General features: G+C 34.0%; 1 protein-coding gene across 2 annotated transcripts; it reads left to right on the top strand.

Moving 5' to 3' along the window:
• Positions 1–9,580: 9,580 nt before the first annotated feature.
• On the top strand, positions 9,581–13,401 carry LOC131054252 (methyltransferase FGSG_00040). Of its 2 annotated transcripts, XM_057988724.2 has the most exons (3): positions 9,581–9,807; positions 10,168–10,274; positions 10,639–13,401. In XM_057988724.2, the coding sequence occupies exon 3, from the start codon at positions 10,657–10,659 to the stop codon at positions 13,111–13,113; it is 2,457 nt and encodes an 818-aa protein (XP_057844707.2). In that variant the 5' UTR covers positions 9,581–9,807; positions 10,168–10,274; positions 10,639–10,656; the 3' UTR covers positions 13,114–13,401. The 2 variants fall into 2 exon arrangements, with proteins under 2 accessions (XP_057844707.2, XP_057844709.2); XM_057988726.2 differs by having other exon boundaries at positions 9,581–10,274.
• The last annotated feature ends 3,359 nt before the right edge of the window (positions 13,402–16,760 follow it).

Genomic DNA, 16,760 nt, shown 5'->3' with positions numbered 1-16,760 from the left:
CCTTAAGTTCTATCGGTGTGGGCTTACCAACCATATCAATACACTCCTTATGTACACTGAATGAGTCCAACTAGGGACTCACCAATCCTCTAAGACCTCTAGCTCTCCTTATAATTTTATCTTTATCCCTCTCAAGAGATGAAACTTGAGCTTCCAAAACCAAAATTTGACCATCAATAGATGTAGTCAAAGAATGTGAACCATCAAAAGAATTGACTATACCTACAATCTCCTCCTTAATCCTTTTATCTGTCTCAGCTGTAAGTAAACCTGTGTTACAACATATTCTATAAATATTAGTACACTACCTCCAAGAATTATCAATCAACTTCAACTTATCATTAATCTCCTTCTTCTCTGAATCAATCATCTGATCAAATGTTTCTATCTTAGCCTGTGTAAACATCTCCAATGCCAGTTGGTTTTATATCTACTGTAAAGATTGAAAGTCCTTTGAAATGTGCTTTGTGATTAATTTAATCTTGTCGAATGGGCTTGCTTCTTTGTCAAATTTGCACTCCGGGACAAGTCTATGCAAAACAGTGATAGACTGATCAATAACTCCTTTATCTATAGATCCTTCCTTCATCATCTTCTATGCAGCCATCATCATGAGCTCAATAGAATTCATCTCAGCAATTCTCACTAGTACATTTGGGCCTAATTTCCAACGGCTAATTGTCGGATTTGCGACGACACAATGTCGGACTTTCGACCAACTTTACCATCAAAAACTCATCGACGGGCTTCCTGACGATGCCATTTGCATCGGTCGTCTGATGATAATATGAACTCCTCCGACGGCGGCTATATTTGCACCCCTAGCCACAAATTTTGGCGGATTTCCGATGGATGCTATGTTTTCTCCTCGACGACTATCCAACATGGAAGTGACATCAGATATACAACATCCTTGTCAGATGTTTCATCTCTTGTTGTTGGAATTCCGACGGCGAGAGATGATGTGGGTCAAACGGCTTTGTCATCGGTGCATGAAAGCATTGAATGAGTTCTACTTTTAAAAATTGCATAAAACATTTATTATTTATTTGATTCAGTGTTATTTGCAAAAAATGATTATCAATGATGTTTCCTTTCTCCAAGAATTGTCTAGGATCTTTCCATCAAATAATATGTAACATCGAATGACTAAATCTTTTCTTTACAAATGCTTATTTTATTTAATTATTATCTGAGCGTGAATTAAAATTTATATTTGTACGGAAGCAGAACATACAAGCTAAAGAGTCATGTGCAAGCAAATTTCGTAAAAGAAAGCAAGTAGGCATTATCTTGAATGACATGGAAACAAGCTCATCAACTGCCTAGAAGAGAGCAATTGGAGAAAAGCAGAGGAAAGTGTTAAAGGGTGATAAATAGACAGAGAGTATGCAATACAAACAAACAATGTCTGGAGTGTGTGATGTGAGTCTCTAATTTATGTGCAAAAGGACTAACTGGTTTTGGAGTTCCTATGAAACCTATTGGGCCACGCTTGGAGGAAATTAATGTGTTCATGCAAGGAGCACATTTTTTCTATTATGAGAATGATTCTTTTGCACCGAAAGATATTTGGAAGTCAATATCCAAAAACTTCTATAGTGTGGAACCAGAGTTGGCGGACTCGAAGTAATTTTTAGCTTTCAGAAGACCAAAAGGTTATGTACACGATCTCCCAATAGAAGGGCGATTTCAAGCATTACCTCTCCCCCCATGACTATTCAGGAAGCACTTCCTCAGACAAAGGACTATTGCCTTCCATGGGATCAAAGAAAAAAATTGAAGCATAAACTCTAGATGATGTGGTGGTGTCCTTCATGAAGAACTCTGCACTATAATTAAAAATTCATGAGGGAAACTGCAAGATAGTGAAGAGAAATACATTCTTGAAAAGTGGGAAGAATGGATCTTGGTTTGGGTGGGGCCAAGTCAGGTGGCTCCTCTAGAGGTTGACGAGATAGAAATCTTATTAGGATTTGAAAAAGATCACACTCGTGGAACTTCGTGTGCGACTGATCGATTGCGTTGTTTGGGTAATGCTTTCCAAATAGATACAGTTGCAGACCATTTATCTATCTTGATTAAAGACTTTCATCCTGATGACATTAAATTAAAGTTCTTTCTCTTCTATCTGGTATTGGTGGAGAAGAGGTTGCTTTGCATCGACGTGACCTGCCACCTATCAAAGAGGTCGATAGGTGGCAGGTCACGATATTTTGAAAGATGGTCACCTAAAGGAAGGTGTAGTGTTAGATCAGTGGGATCAATATGTGGCTCATCATTTTGTGCCTACCACGGAGTTTAGTATAGATTTAATGGATAGGTACTCATTTTTTACTTCTCAGTTTATATATGCAGAGGGGGTAATTGATAAGTTGGTCAATAGATGGAGCAGGCAAAGAAAATTTTGAAGAAGTCCGAGTTTTGGATTTCATACATTGTTGATCCCACTGAAGATACAGTTGTGTGTTTTAGCAGTAACTATAAGAGCTATAAAAGGAGTAAAGGATGAACATATAGTTGCCACACATGCAATTTTGACTGCTTTTTCAAGATATTTTTGGTTACCACAAAGGCTAAGAGTTCAACTACTACACAACACCGACTTCAATTTTTGGGCAAATTTTGCATGGTTGTAATGGCCAATTTTGGAAACGCATGTTTCGTAGTAATAGTTGATTGGCAATTTCACTGCAGTTTAAGGAAGAGACTTGCATGTAAACTACAAATCTTTGTTTTTTGTAAAACTTAGTTCAGATTTCTTTTAATTCCTAGAATTTAGGACTTGAAATTGTATAAATTAGAAATGTTGATTCATTGTAAGGGTCCACGAATTGATGATTTGAGGTCCAATTTAGAGATTCTTTAAGAGATTTTTATGCATATTTTTATGAGTTTAGAAGATTTTGTGATACCCTTTGAAGTTTAATAGAAAAAGCAGCTTGTGGATTGCCTGATCTACTTGTGTGTTCTATGTGGTTATGTTCTTCGTTATTTGGTAACTTCTATCATTTGAATCAGTAACTAGTTCTTTTGGATGCTTTGTTATTTTATGAATCATATTGCACATGTAAATAGTATATGGGGATTAAATAGATAGGGTGATTATTGGCTCAATGGTATTCATTTTCATTAGTGTGTGAAGTTGTCTGACTTTGTATACTTACTAGAGCTCATTATCTGAATCTCGATTTAGTGATATTGATAATATTGGGATTACGAAATTCTAACCGTGTCAATCATTCAGTTGTTATTGTATCAATTTCATTGTTATTTCCTTGTTCCCCTGATCTATCTTTTGTTGTTTATTTTTTAGAGAAACTAAATCAGAAAATACAAAAAAAGTAGGTAATTTGAAGTTGATTCAACTAGCGGGCCCCTTGACAGGTACAATTGCATCAACCATTGAGCTGCCCACCACCATCGAGACCCAACTATAGAGACTTTGGATTAGTTAGTTTCCCAAAACTTACTACTTTTCAGGAGAGGTGGTGAATGTTTATATAGACTACCTAACTATTGGTGAGTGTGTCAAAACACCCATCAACAAAACCCCTCAGCAGAATGGATTTGTTGAAAGGAAGAACAAGATTGGTTTGGATGTTGAAAAGATTATGTTGATTGAAGGGATGTTCCGAAGCTCTATTGAAGAGAAGCTATTAGCACTACTGTTTACACATTCAACTGAGTTCATATTAAAGGTGATATTGATAAAACTCCTTATGAGCTATTGTTTGGTCATGTTCCTACTGTGAGATATTTTAGAGTATTTGGTAGCAAATATGTTATATCAAGAGAGATGATGACATAGGAAAGTTTGATGCAAGAAGTGATGAATGAATTTTATTGGGATATTCAACAAAGAGTAAAGCCTACCAATGCTACAATAAGAGATTGAGAAAGATAGTGGAAAGTGCAAATGTGAAGGTGGATGAGAACTTTGGAAAAGAGATCAGAGCTTGAATATATGATTCAATGGTTAGCACATTATTCTAAATCCTATTCAGACTAAAGAATCAAATCAGAATGATTTGGTAGAGACAGTTAATTTGGATGTTGTTTCTACTGGTGGAGAGGTGTAGGAACCTAAAAAATCAGAACAATCAAAAGACTCCAAGGTATGTAAGATTGAATCATTTTGCAAATCAGATTATTGGAGATAAAAATAAAGGTGTGATGACTATAAGAAGGCTAGTTGCTGAAGAGGTATGTTTGATTTCTAAAGTTGAACTTAAAGATGTTGTTGAGGCTTGCAAAGATGAAAATTGGATGAGAGATATGAAAGAAGAATCAAATCAGATTGAAAATAATAACACATGGGAGCTTGTGCCTCGACCTAAAGATAAGAATGTGATTGGTACTAAATAGATATTTAGGAATAAATTGAATGAAGTTGGTGAAGTTGTGAGAAATAAAGCAATATTGGTATGCAAAGTACATTCATAGAAAGAAGGAATTGATTATGAGGAGACTTTTGCTACAATAACCAAAATTGAAGTTGTTAGACTGTTGCTTGCATATGCTACCTATAAAGATTTCAAAGTGTATCAGATGGATGTCAAGTCATCTTTTCCTGAATGGTGATCTTGAGGAAGAAGTCTACATTGAGCAACCTAATGGATTTTCATTATTAGATGATGGAGGCATGGTATGTAAACAGAAGAAAGCTCTTTATGGATTGAAACAATCCCCTAGAACCTGGTATTCTAGATTGGATAAGTATTTGATAAAATTAGGATTTAATAAAGGGACTACTGATAGTAATCTATATTTTAAGATTAAGAATGATAACATCTTGATTGTTGAAATCTTTGTTGATGATATTATCTTTGGAGGAGATGATGACTTGAGCATGAACTTTGTTGGTGATATGCAGAAATAATTTGAGACGTCTATGATAGGAGAGATGAATTTTTTTTAGGTATGCAGATTTCACATACTGAAAAAGGTATTTTTATATCTCAAACTAAATAGGTGATGGAATTGTTGAAGAAGTTTGGATTAGATGACTCCAAACTAGTTGGAACTCCTATGGTAACTGGCTACAAATTGTCTAAGAGTGATGAATTTCTGAAAGCTAATTAAAGTTTGTATAGATCTATGGTTGGTGGGCTGCTATATCTTAAACTGACTAGGCCAGACATTATGCATGTTGTGTGCATGGCTGCTAGATATCAAGCTAATCAAAAAAAGGGTCATGTCACTATTGTAAAGAGAATATTCAGATACTTGAAGGGAACTGTTGATTATCGTTTGTGGTATCTGAAGAATGATGATTTCATATTATGTGCTTACACTGATGCTGATTGGGCTGGTGATGTTGATGACCGAAAGAGTACCTCCGATGTTGCTTTCTTTTTGGGTAAGAATTTGGTTTAATGGGCTAGTAAGAAACAAGATTCAGTGTCCTTGTTTAGTACTGAAGTTGAGTATATTGCTATTGTTGGTAGCTGCACTCAGGTAGTTTGGATGAAGCAAATGTTGAAGGATATTAGAGTTATCTATGATGAGCCTACTATCATATATTATGATAATTCCAGTGCTATTAACATGACAAAGAATCTGGTGCAACATTCAAAAACTAAGCATGTGTCAATCAAATATCATTACTTGAGAGAAAAAGTCAGTGATGAGAAAATGAAACTGAAATATGTGTCTACAAAGGAACAGATTGCTAATATTTTCACTAAGCCTTTTCCTACAGATTCATTTATCTACTTGAGAGACAAGTTAGGGGTATCCACCCCTCCTAATGAGAACTAGGAGCATTGAGTTGCATCAATTCGGTGGACTTTAGAGTCTTATTCATTTTATCCGGATTGATGAGTTGGCATTGCTCCTTTGGTGGAGAAGTCTAGTTATGTGTTTTAAAGAGGAGAGATTCATGTTTAATATTCTAAGGGGGAGAGTTTGGTTTTCTATCTTTGGCATTGCTATCAAAGGGGGAGAAGCATGTGAAAAATTGTTTTATCTACTTGATCTTCAGGGGAGTCTATTGGAGATTTTTTTCTTTCTTTGCATTGATTGTTTTTCACATTCATATGTTGCCATCAATGCCAAAGGGGGAGATTGTTGGACATTCCTGCTACTAGGATATGTTGTTGTCACTGATGTCAACATATTCCTGCTCTGATGTTTGCAGATTGGTTTATTGGGTATATGGTTTGGTGTATTGGGTATTTATAGTATCACTATGTTATTCTATATTGGTTTTGGTGACCCGGGAAGCTTAATTGATCATAGCATATGATTCAGTTTTGCAATTTGTTTTTCTGATCAGTGCTTTGCAGAGTTCAATATTTCCTTCGGTATATTCGAGTGTGATTAGATCTTGAGCTGAGTCTTTGGGAGAGTGTTTGAAATGATCTTTTGTATCTTCATTTTAGATAGTTCGTGATTTCATGCTCTGCAAGTTATCTTTCTCCGTGACAATTATTGTTGTTTGAGTGTTCTTAAGTTGCAGATGTTGACAGATGAAGATTTGATACGTGGTGTTGGTGCAATTGTTTATGATGATTCTAACCCTCCTTTCAACCAATAGCTTGGGAATTACTGGTGCTAAAATTCGGTCAACGTTCCTACTGGTGTTTCCTAATTGTGTCCTATTTTGATAGTCTGAATTGATCATTGTGCGAGATCTTGGTGATTTTGCTGAACCAGTGATGTTCTTTGTATTATGTGGTTTTCTTGGTGGTGTAGCATGTTACGGCTGATCTTGGCCTTATTTCCAATGGTATTGCATGTTTGGAGTTTTGATTTAGGTCCATGTTATATCATGTACATCATTATATTGGTCTGGTGGTTGATCTTTGTATTGTGTGATGTAATTTGTAATTGTGAGCTGAGGGTTTAGCCAACCTTGTTATTAAGGTTGATGAATTTTATATATAGGTGGTATTGTCATGTAATTTACGTATCAAGGTTGTGTCTGCATTATCAAAGAGTGGTGTATGTGTGAACAAGGATTCTTCTTTCGATGTAGTGTATTGAGTAGAGATTGGTGTTGTAGAGAAGACATTTGTTCTTAACCGAAACTATCATTAGGCATTTGAAGATGCTATTATTTTAGTTTATTCCTTCCAGATTGTAGTCTAAATCTAGTTGTAAGTTAGTGAGATTTCCTAGAGGGTTGTAGCCTTTCAGGTCATTATCTTTTGAGCAGTGAGCTCTAGGTAATGTGTCTGGATGCATGTACTTTCCCCATTGTAATATTCACACATACTACTGCAGATTATCATCTTATTATGGGTAGGTTCCCACCATTGGTTTTCCCTTAACGAAGCTTTCCACGTCAAAATCTTGGTGTTGTGTGTTGTGTTATCAATTTTCTTATCTTTGTTATTGTTGTAGTTTATCATATTTGTATTTGTGGTTAAGTTTGCAAATTCGGTGAAAACTATTTCAACCCCCTCCCCCCCCCACTCTCTCTCAGTTTTCCTTCATTGTTGTTGCTAACACTTTTTGTGTCCATGTGTTTCTTGTGAGCATTATGCATTGTCCTTTGCAAAGCAAGACATGTTTTTCAAGTTGTTCATCGTCAACTGCACTGTCTATTGCAGACCTAGTACTTGTTGCGAATAGGTGCAATGAATTGTCAAATTGTTCCTTGTCACTTGATGTGAGGTGATTATCTATTCTTGTCATCAAAAGTTGTCAATCTTCTTGGGTTGCTTCTGCATTTCATATGTTGAGCAACAATTGCTAAAATTATGTTTTTTTGGACAATGAAATACTATTTGCAAGGTGACAACAGTCGTAAATTGGTTCCATATTGTTTTAGCATGTGATTGCGATGTGTAGATAGGCTTGTCCATTACAAGTGACAGTTGCACAAGGTCACCAATCAATATTATAGACACTCCACCAAAGTATAGATGGTGTTGGTGTTGGAAAGCCTCATGTAGTCTTGTGTCTATTTTTAATAGTAACTTTGGCCCTATGAAGCTCATCTCATCAATCAACATGTATCTTATGCATTTTATATCTTCTTGAAATGTTGTTAATGCTTGTCTTTGTAGTGGATGCATTTCGTTGATAGGGATCCGAAGGGTTGAATGTATAGTTGATGCATGTATGTTAAATGCAACAACCCCTGTAGGAGCTAATGTCAGTTGCTGGTTTTTTTGTTGCGGGCTCCTACTTTTAAGTGTTTTTCTTATGCAAGCAATCAAGTAAGATTTTCCCGTACCTGTTGTGCCTTGAATGATCAAGTGTAGTGGTTTGTTTAAGGAACATCTACTATGGTCGGTAATAATTGTGAGTGTTAGTTTTTGGTTCGACGATAGTGTATAGTTTGGGACATCAAAGTTGCCTGACACAATTTCTTGGCTACATGTCTTCTTCTGTGTTACAAATTGTGTGGCAACTTCATGAAGTTCCTGGGGCACAACAATTTGATCCCATCTATGGTTGCTATCAAACTCACGCCTGCCAAGCATCTCGAGTTCACTTAGAATGACATTATTTGAGGGGCCCATCTATGAAAAAAATTCTCATTCATTTAGGTCTATTGTGTCTATTGTGTCCATCTCAGTATCACTCTCTTCTTCTTCTTCGATGTTGTCTTCCACTTCCTTGGTGCATTTAACATGTCATACATCATATTTTTGGCAATTTTCTATTATAAATAAATTTAAGTTTTTAAATTTAAATAGATTAAAAAAATATTTAAAAATTATATTACAAATTATTAAATATTTTAATTTTATTTCAATTATTTAAAATGAATTAATAATTTATCCTTATTTTGTTTTAAATGGCTATAATATTTTTAATTAAAAATATATTAATATATCGCGGGTATAATGATGACCGGTCATTCATGAATATTTTGGAGTTATATTATTGTCTTTTCTTCTGAATTTTTTATGAGAGTTTAGTAATTTTAATGGCTTTCGTTTTAGTTTTTAAAAAAATGTTAAAGTGTCAATTTTTTTTTACTTTGTGAATAGTTTAATATAAATTCTTCAAGCTTGACAAAATTGAAGTTCCAATAAAATTCAATTGAGGTGAAAAGAAATAATTCCATCAAAAAAATGTAAAAATTTAAAAAATCTTAAATTTACTTGTAAGTTTCTAAATTCAACCCAAAAATCTTGTTTATTATAAAAATAGAAACTATTTTAGATTTTTTTATTACAATATTTAAAAAAATTAGAAATGATTATATCTTATCATTTCAATTGTTAGATGTTTCTATATTGATATTTAAGACAATCTTATAAAAAATATTAAAAAATAAATTGACAAAGTTTCTAAATTTATATAAGACAAAACATACTAAAAATTCATATAAAAATAACATAAAATTAGAAACAATTATATCTTAATCCTACCATTTTAAAATATTGTAAAAATAATATATATCAATATATATTACCTATTATAATTTTTTGCTGCTTATTAATAATTATAAGTGTGATATATATGGTTTGTGGAAAAAATAACCTGTCAATAACGTCCACTAATTTTATTAGTTGTAATATACGATCTAAATGTACAAAAACGGCCATATAGCCTGTTAAATTCCAGGCCTGTCTCGGATTACGAGATCAGATTCTTAAATATAGAGGTATGCTATCGGAAAGCCGGAGTCAAATTCATCATACCTCATTCAAAATGATTAACCCTAACTTATGGATGAGCTGTTAAGGTGCATGCCTGTTCTTTATCCTTTCACGTATTCTAAATCTTTGTCCTCTATACAGAAGAAAACAAATTCGAACAACGATTTTCCAGTCTTACGCACATGGAAACGCGGCGTTCGTTGAGATGCTCATGATGTCCTCTCACCTCGGCATTACAAGGGTACGGATTTCGATTCCCCTACAATAATTCTCTCACAGAAGGTAAGATGTTTTTCCCTAGATTAATATTGTGAATCTGTTTTCCAGAATCACAATAAACAGTAAGTTGTTCCTTTTCCAAGGATTTGTATGTGAAGGCCTGTGAATGAACTCAAATCGAGTTTTAAACGCAACACTTAATATCTGCCTTCAAAAAAATTTAGGAGATTTTATTTTTCCTTATATTGTTAGTGATGATTTCGCAAGCTTATGTTCCCGAGAGCTGTTCTTTTAGAGGATATAATATCTCCATTAGCGAATTAAATAGCTGGTAAATGTTTATCAGTCTTCTGAACTTTGTAGGTCGGGCATTCTTCTGTAGGTTTTTATTTATTCTATTGAGGACGAATTTAAGACTCGGCGCGCTTTGTGCAAAACTTCTGTTACAACAGATCAGTTTACCCAACCTCTCTACCAGTTGCATGTGAGGTAATTTCCTGATAAATTATTGTTTGCACTATTTCGTGTACCGATTTACCAGTTCTCGTTAAGTTAATGTATGCATATGGTCTAACTTCCTTCCTCGATATTGTCATAAAACTTTGAGTATTTATCTTTGAATTTTATTTTTTCTTTAAGCCATGCATAAATCTCTTTAAATCTCTTATTATCCTTGATATTTTCATAGCACTCAGAATTTATCGTTCAAAGTTTTTTTTAATCAAGTCATAAATATATCTCTTCAGATCTATTCTCATCCTCGATATTGTCATGATACTTTTTAGAATTTGTACTTAAAAGATTTTTTTTCTTTAAGCCATACATAAATCTCTTCTTATTTTTGCTTCTTTAGGAGGTCTGTATAAATCATATGGCGATGGATCAAAATTGTCAGCCACCAGAGGTTTCAAAAGATGAAAGAGAAATAAATTCTTCAGTAGAAGATGTAGCGGCAATTCTAAAGAAATTACAGCTGAGCTGCTCGTCTGAGGTCAATGCAGCTTCTGAACGAATCGATCAAATGATTTCACCTGAAAAGAGAAAACTAACAGCAACTACGCCTCTGAAAGCATCACAGGCTATTAGCATAAATGTGGTAGATCTGTCTTCAGGAAAATACGTACTGCCAGATCAACAGGAACCCCCGTATTTTGTGACTCTTCTTCACATTCTTGGAGTGAAGGATGATATATCAGCTGTTGCAGATGCATACATGAGATTTGATAAGCAGGTTTTAACTTCAATTCATAACAATGCTAGCATATATCTCACACGTCCTGAAATAGGACAGGTTCTTCAAATGCATGACTCCCCTGAACAAAAATATGAAGGCAGTCACGAAGCCACAGAAGCTGCAGATGAACTTGTTCCAGTTAGCCTCAAGGATTTGAAAGCCGGCAAGCTGAATGAGTGTGCTGTGTTGTATGGAGAGCTTTGTGTTAAGCCCTTCAAATTGGGGAGAATCTACACTCTGCTACAGGAGATTGGTACTGGGAATGCAGTGGCTCTTTCAATTGTTTCTGAGGATGCCTCATCTATTGATCAACATTTCGCAAGAGACAATTATCCTCAAGGCAAGAAAATTGCTGTCAAGGAACCCATGCTTGTTCGAGGCGAAGGCGGTCTCCTATTTATAAATGTAAACAATCCTTCGTCAATTGAAACGGTAGAGAGTTTTCCTGCCTCAAATGTTGCAGTCAATGAAGAAAATTTCGAGAAATGGATTGATGCCATGGATGAGGCATATCACTCAGAAAATTGGGACAAATGCATGCGAAATTGTACAAAGGGTCTACTGAGCTCCTCAAAGGTAATGAGGATAAACGACTTCTCCATCGTCAGAACGTACGCTGAAAGATGGCGCGCGCAAATTGAAACGGGGCGGTATGAAGAAGCGATGCTTGATGCAGAGGCGTTTTGTGAGCTCCGTCCTTCCTTCAGCGGTGGAATTAAGATGAAAATTCGGTCACTGGCGTCCTTGGGGAGATATCAGGACCTATATCGTTTACTTCATTCTGCGCGTGCCAATAATGCTTTCGGAGATGAGGACAACAAAGAATTCACTAACATCTGTCGCACATGGGCCCCTCGGTATTGTGACATTGGTGTCACAGGAGTAGATGCGCCAAGGCCATCTTTGTTCAGACCAGACGGAGATCTAATCGGTCCGGTGGAAATCCGAAAGACAGGGAATAGGAATGGCAGGGGTTTGTTCGCCACCGAAGATATTAAGACAGGTGACTGCTTGTTGATCAGCAAGGCCTTGGCTATCTCTCACAAAGCTATGGACGACCCCATGAAAAATGGGCTATTTGAAAATGTGAAAAATGCTCTGAATTCATGTGGGGATAACATTTTAAAATTGTTTATTTCTCATGCCAGCGGCAAACTGGTTGCCAAAATGGGGGATTTCTTCAACCCGTCTTTCGAAGAGAAGTGCTGCAAAGCTACAGCTCGAGTTCGGGAAGATTTTGAAGCCCTTCAAGAGAAAGACAGTAAAATCCGTCAAATAATAGAAGGGATTGCTTTCGACGACGCCACTCCAGCTGCAATTCGAGAAAAGGGCAAGTCATTTGTCAATTTCAATTCAGATCCAATTAGGCTTTATTACGGAGTGTGGCTACTTCCGTCATTTATAAACCATTCGTGCTCGCCCAACGCAGCAAGAATCAATGAAGGGGAAATCATCAGAATTCATGCAACAAGACCTATTAAAGAGGGCCAAGAAATCACCATTCCCTATTTTAATGTTCTGCTTCCCTATACTTTTCGACATAAACTTTGCAATACTTTTAGGTTTGGGTGTGTCTGCAAGTGCAAACGATGTGAGGTGGAAAGAAAGATAATAGGAGCTGAATCAAAAGCCGAGGCACTTTGCGAGAGCTACTCCTCAGCGTGCAATGCAAAGATCGAAGAAAGGGCTGCCCAACTCGAGAAGTTTGTCAATCGAGTGGAAAATTGTTTGACAGTTTTGAGGAAGAGAAAACTTGTTGGGGATAAATATGGTGAGGATTGGTTTCGATCCTCGTTTATGGCTGCCTATTTGGGGCGTATTACTTGCAGAAAAAAGAAAGCTGTAAAGACATCGTCAGACAAAGACGAGGAAATTTTATTGAGAGCAGCGCATTCCATAATTGAAACTTGCCCTGGGGACATTCAGTATCTAATATTTTGCCACAGTTGTTTGAGCTTGTGGGAAGATCTTGCAGCGAAAGGTTTGGCAGATGAGAAATATGCAAGACAGGCGTACAGGATGACGGCGGAGGCAGCCATTTCAGTATACGGAACTCGTAAGAAGTTTGGTAGATCAGACCTGAATTTCACATAAAATCGACTGCCCAAATCCCCTAAAAATGGAATCGTCGCTTGTCAGGAGAAATTCCAAGATTGGCAGTGGACACTTTTTTAAAATAACGATTTAATGTGTTGATTACAGAAACAAGACTAGATGCTTGTGTTTGTTTTAAATTTTGTATTCTTATTGTAAAATAGATTATTAAAGATATATGTTAGTTATGAATGGAATGTTTATGTAGCAAATCAAAAAGCAATGATAAGAGTTAGTAAGGAATGTTTATGAATGGTATGGATCTGGCTTTTGGGCGGTTTGGGCTGAGATGCAGAGATACTTTTATTTGACATTTATTTTATATATAAATTTCTTGTCACTATTTTTATATAGGCATTTCTGAATGTAGTCTCATCTTATCATCTAGATAGGTTTCATTTTTACTACCCAATGGTTAAAATTTTTTAGGTAGAGATTTTCAATGGAATTATACTTTCATTTAATCATTAGTATCGTAATTTATTTTTTATATATGAAATATTTTTTTATTATTTAAAATGTTGATATAATTTTTTTTTTCTTTGATCTTATTGATTTAAAAGATGTCTTGTGGACCTCTCCTAAATTATAGGCCATTTAAAATACTCATATGAATCTTTTTGCAGCCATACTTCTATGATCTTTTTGATTTAGGATGTGTTTGTCAAGTTCTTCTAAACTATAGGTCAAGAGATTTTGGAAGGTAGAGCTAACCTTGATCATCATTTGCTAGCCATCTTTATTAATCATGTGTAATTTGACATTTATCAATTCATGTCTTATAATTTTTAGTTTTTTGTATTTTCTTTCTTAATTAAAAATAAAATAGTTATTTATAATAATTTGAATCATAGATTAGCTGTAATTTTAAAGAGCATTGTGCTAATGAAATTGGTACATTTTGTTAATTCTTATTGAATTATTTTATTGGATGTCTTAGTATTATTACATATCAAGATAATTGACACATTTGTGTGTAAAGTTTGGCTCATGATTGAGTGCTTGTACCTTTTTCTTCACATTCATTTACACTTATTTCTATGTATTTAACATTATTCCACACAATTTTATACACATTATATATTCACCATTTATACGTTATTTATTCGTCATTTATACATATATCCACACATTCTATTCCTACCTCAAAAGTAACATTTTTTTTGTATTGGATCAATGCAAAGTATCTCAAGACCAACTACAGACCTTCAAAATTTTACTCCCATTTCCTTTCCTACTAGTCATTATGAGCTAACTTGATACACATTTGTGACTCATTGTTATCTAATTATCTTAAGAACATTCCATGTCCAATTATTTCATATGGATGAATAAGGAGATCAATCACTCTAGGAATATTTATATTTGAAAGAGCTTAAAAAAGAACATATCTACAACAAAATAATATATACTATTCAAAAAATTATGAACAATGTATTAAATGAATTGCTTGAAATTGCAAAGCAATTTTAAAGTTGGGGTTGACCTTATAGTGTTGGTAAACACCATCTAGATATATTCAAATGCAAGGATGGTGAAGGTGAAGAGTGCTATTTTATAATTTTTTGAGATCAAATTTTCATAGTTAATAGTTTAGATTTGTGATACCAAAACATTCATTAAAAAGTAAAAATTAATATTTATACCCTTACAACTAGATTATAAACTATAGAAACATTAATTTCCTTTTACTTTTTCAAATATTAGGACTCTCATTCTCATATTTAACTATCATATTTATTTATTTTATCATCAATCTAACTCTAAAAATTAATTAAGATTGGTTGTACTTTACTTATTTTCATTTATTAGCTTAAATTGGATTGTTTATGTAAATTAATTTTATTTCTTTATAACTTTTTACCTTTTTGTCTTTGATTATTTTTTTTGTAGATCTCCTAATTCTAATTAATGTACCATTATTTTTGTATACACATAAAAATGGCTATGAGCAATTAAATAAATATTTTATATTTATTTAATGTTTATTCTTCTATTAAATAGTTAATTTGAAAAGATTAATTTATTTAATTCATTTTCGTGTCTTTCTATTAATTAATTTAATTGAAATATTTTATTAATTAATTCATCTACCCTATTCCTCTAATTAATTAAATATCTAATATTTAATTACTCTTCTAATCAGTTAATTAAATATCTAACATTTAATTATTTTCTCCAATCATTTAAATATCTAATATTTAATGATTATTCTCCTATCCTATAGTCTCAAATATTAAATGATTTCCTAAATTATTTAATCTCTTATCCAACTCACATTCCATCTCCACTTCATCTTCCCTTTTCCAACTCATCCATCATGTGGCTAAGGAAATTAATATTTCTTAAATATTAATTCATCATTTATCTCCAACCTCCAAATTTAATGAAATATTGTGTACGTACACATATTTCATGACCTCCTTCTATATTCTCTCCAACATCCCTACATCTTAGGAAGGACTTGAGTCCACTTGTCCTCTCATGCCTAAATTTTCTCCAACCATCCCTAGATTCCCTCAATTAGCAACCAAGTCAAGGTGAGATGAGTGGCACTTGTCTTCTCCTTCCCCCTTTCTCTCAACCTTCACCTTTGCTCACAGCCATCCAAATCTGCAGATCTGATCGTGACCATTGATCTAGGACACATCATCTTATCCTCTCAAAGTCTATTAAATCAGGAGTTTGAGTTGAGAAAGAGTTAGTCTTCAAGTGAGTTTTCAAAGCTAATCATTTGTGAAAACTTATGCATCCGTGAGTTTTAATCTTGAAGAAATTAGCATTTTAGCATAATCATTTTAGCATAGACATTTAGCATTGCATATCATAGTATCAGTTAACTATCAGTTATCAGTCCATTCTTCATATGCCATCTTGGAAGCTATTAGTGCTTGTCTGAGAGCACACCATATGCAACTAGGAACAGTGGAGTTAGGACACAATGAGACTTAAATCATGAAGGTAAAAATAATGTTTTTATTTTATATGTATTTCATGTAGTTTCATTGGTTGAGTTTGGATTTCCTGTAGCATTTCCTTTGTATTTTGTGAAACTAACATGTTGCAAGTAGTATTCTGATGATGAAATTCAAGTCGACACAATTTCCTTAGCATTTGAACTAAAATTCATTTATCCTATATTGCTTCTTTTCAATTAGGCTTGAGCTTGCATTGCTTCATATCTTTCCTCCCTACCAACCACCTTTGTTTACAATCCTTCATATATCCTTTATCATTGATAATAGGATTCTTTATTTTAAAATTTATTCAATTTAACATGATGAATTATTACTTGTTCTTATGTTTTATATATTATTATCTTATTTTTGTGAGGATGAGGTCTTCTTTTATGACATAGGTGTTCTTACATGATTCATGCATAAAATTGTTGATTTTTTTTTTTTCCCATCATTTAAGGACCTAATGCATGTATTTCCATATATGTTAGATGTTTTCATTTTAATTTTTACAAATGTAAAAAAGTTAGTATCTTTCATAAAATGTCAAATTTTTTTGTGAAATTGATTTACATGGATATTGATACAATTTTTCAAAGTTTGGATGCAAGGGAATCATGAAGTTGCTACATAGTCGTATGTATATGAACTTTGTATGGTGATGTATCACTTTTGAAATGTCATTTATAG

Source organism: Cryptomeria japonica, chromosome 2 (assembly GCF_030272615.1).
Source record: "Cryptomeria japonica chromosome 2, Sugi_1.0, whole genome shotgun sequence".
NCBI classification, from domain to species: domain Eukaryota; kingdom Viridiplantae; phylum Streptophyta; class Pinopsida; order Cupressales; family Cupressaceae; genus Cryptomeria; species Cryptomeria japonica.
Note: the sequence above shows the minus strand (reverse complement) of the source record. Positions and strands in the feature narration are given on the sequence as shown.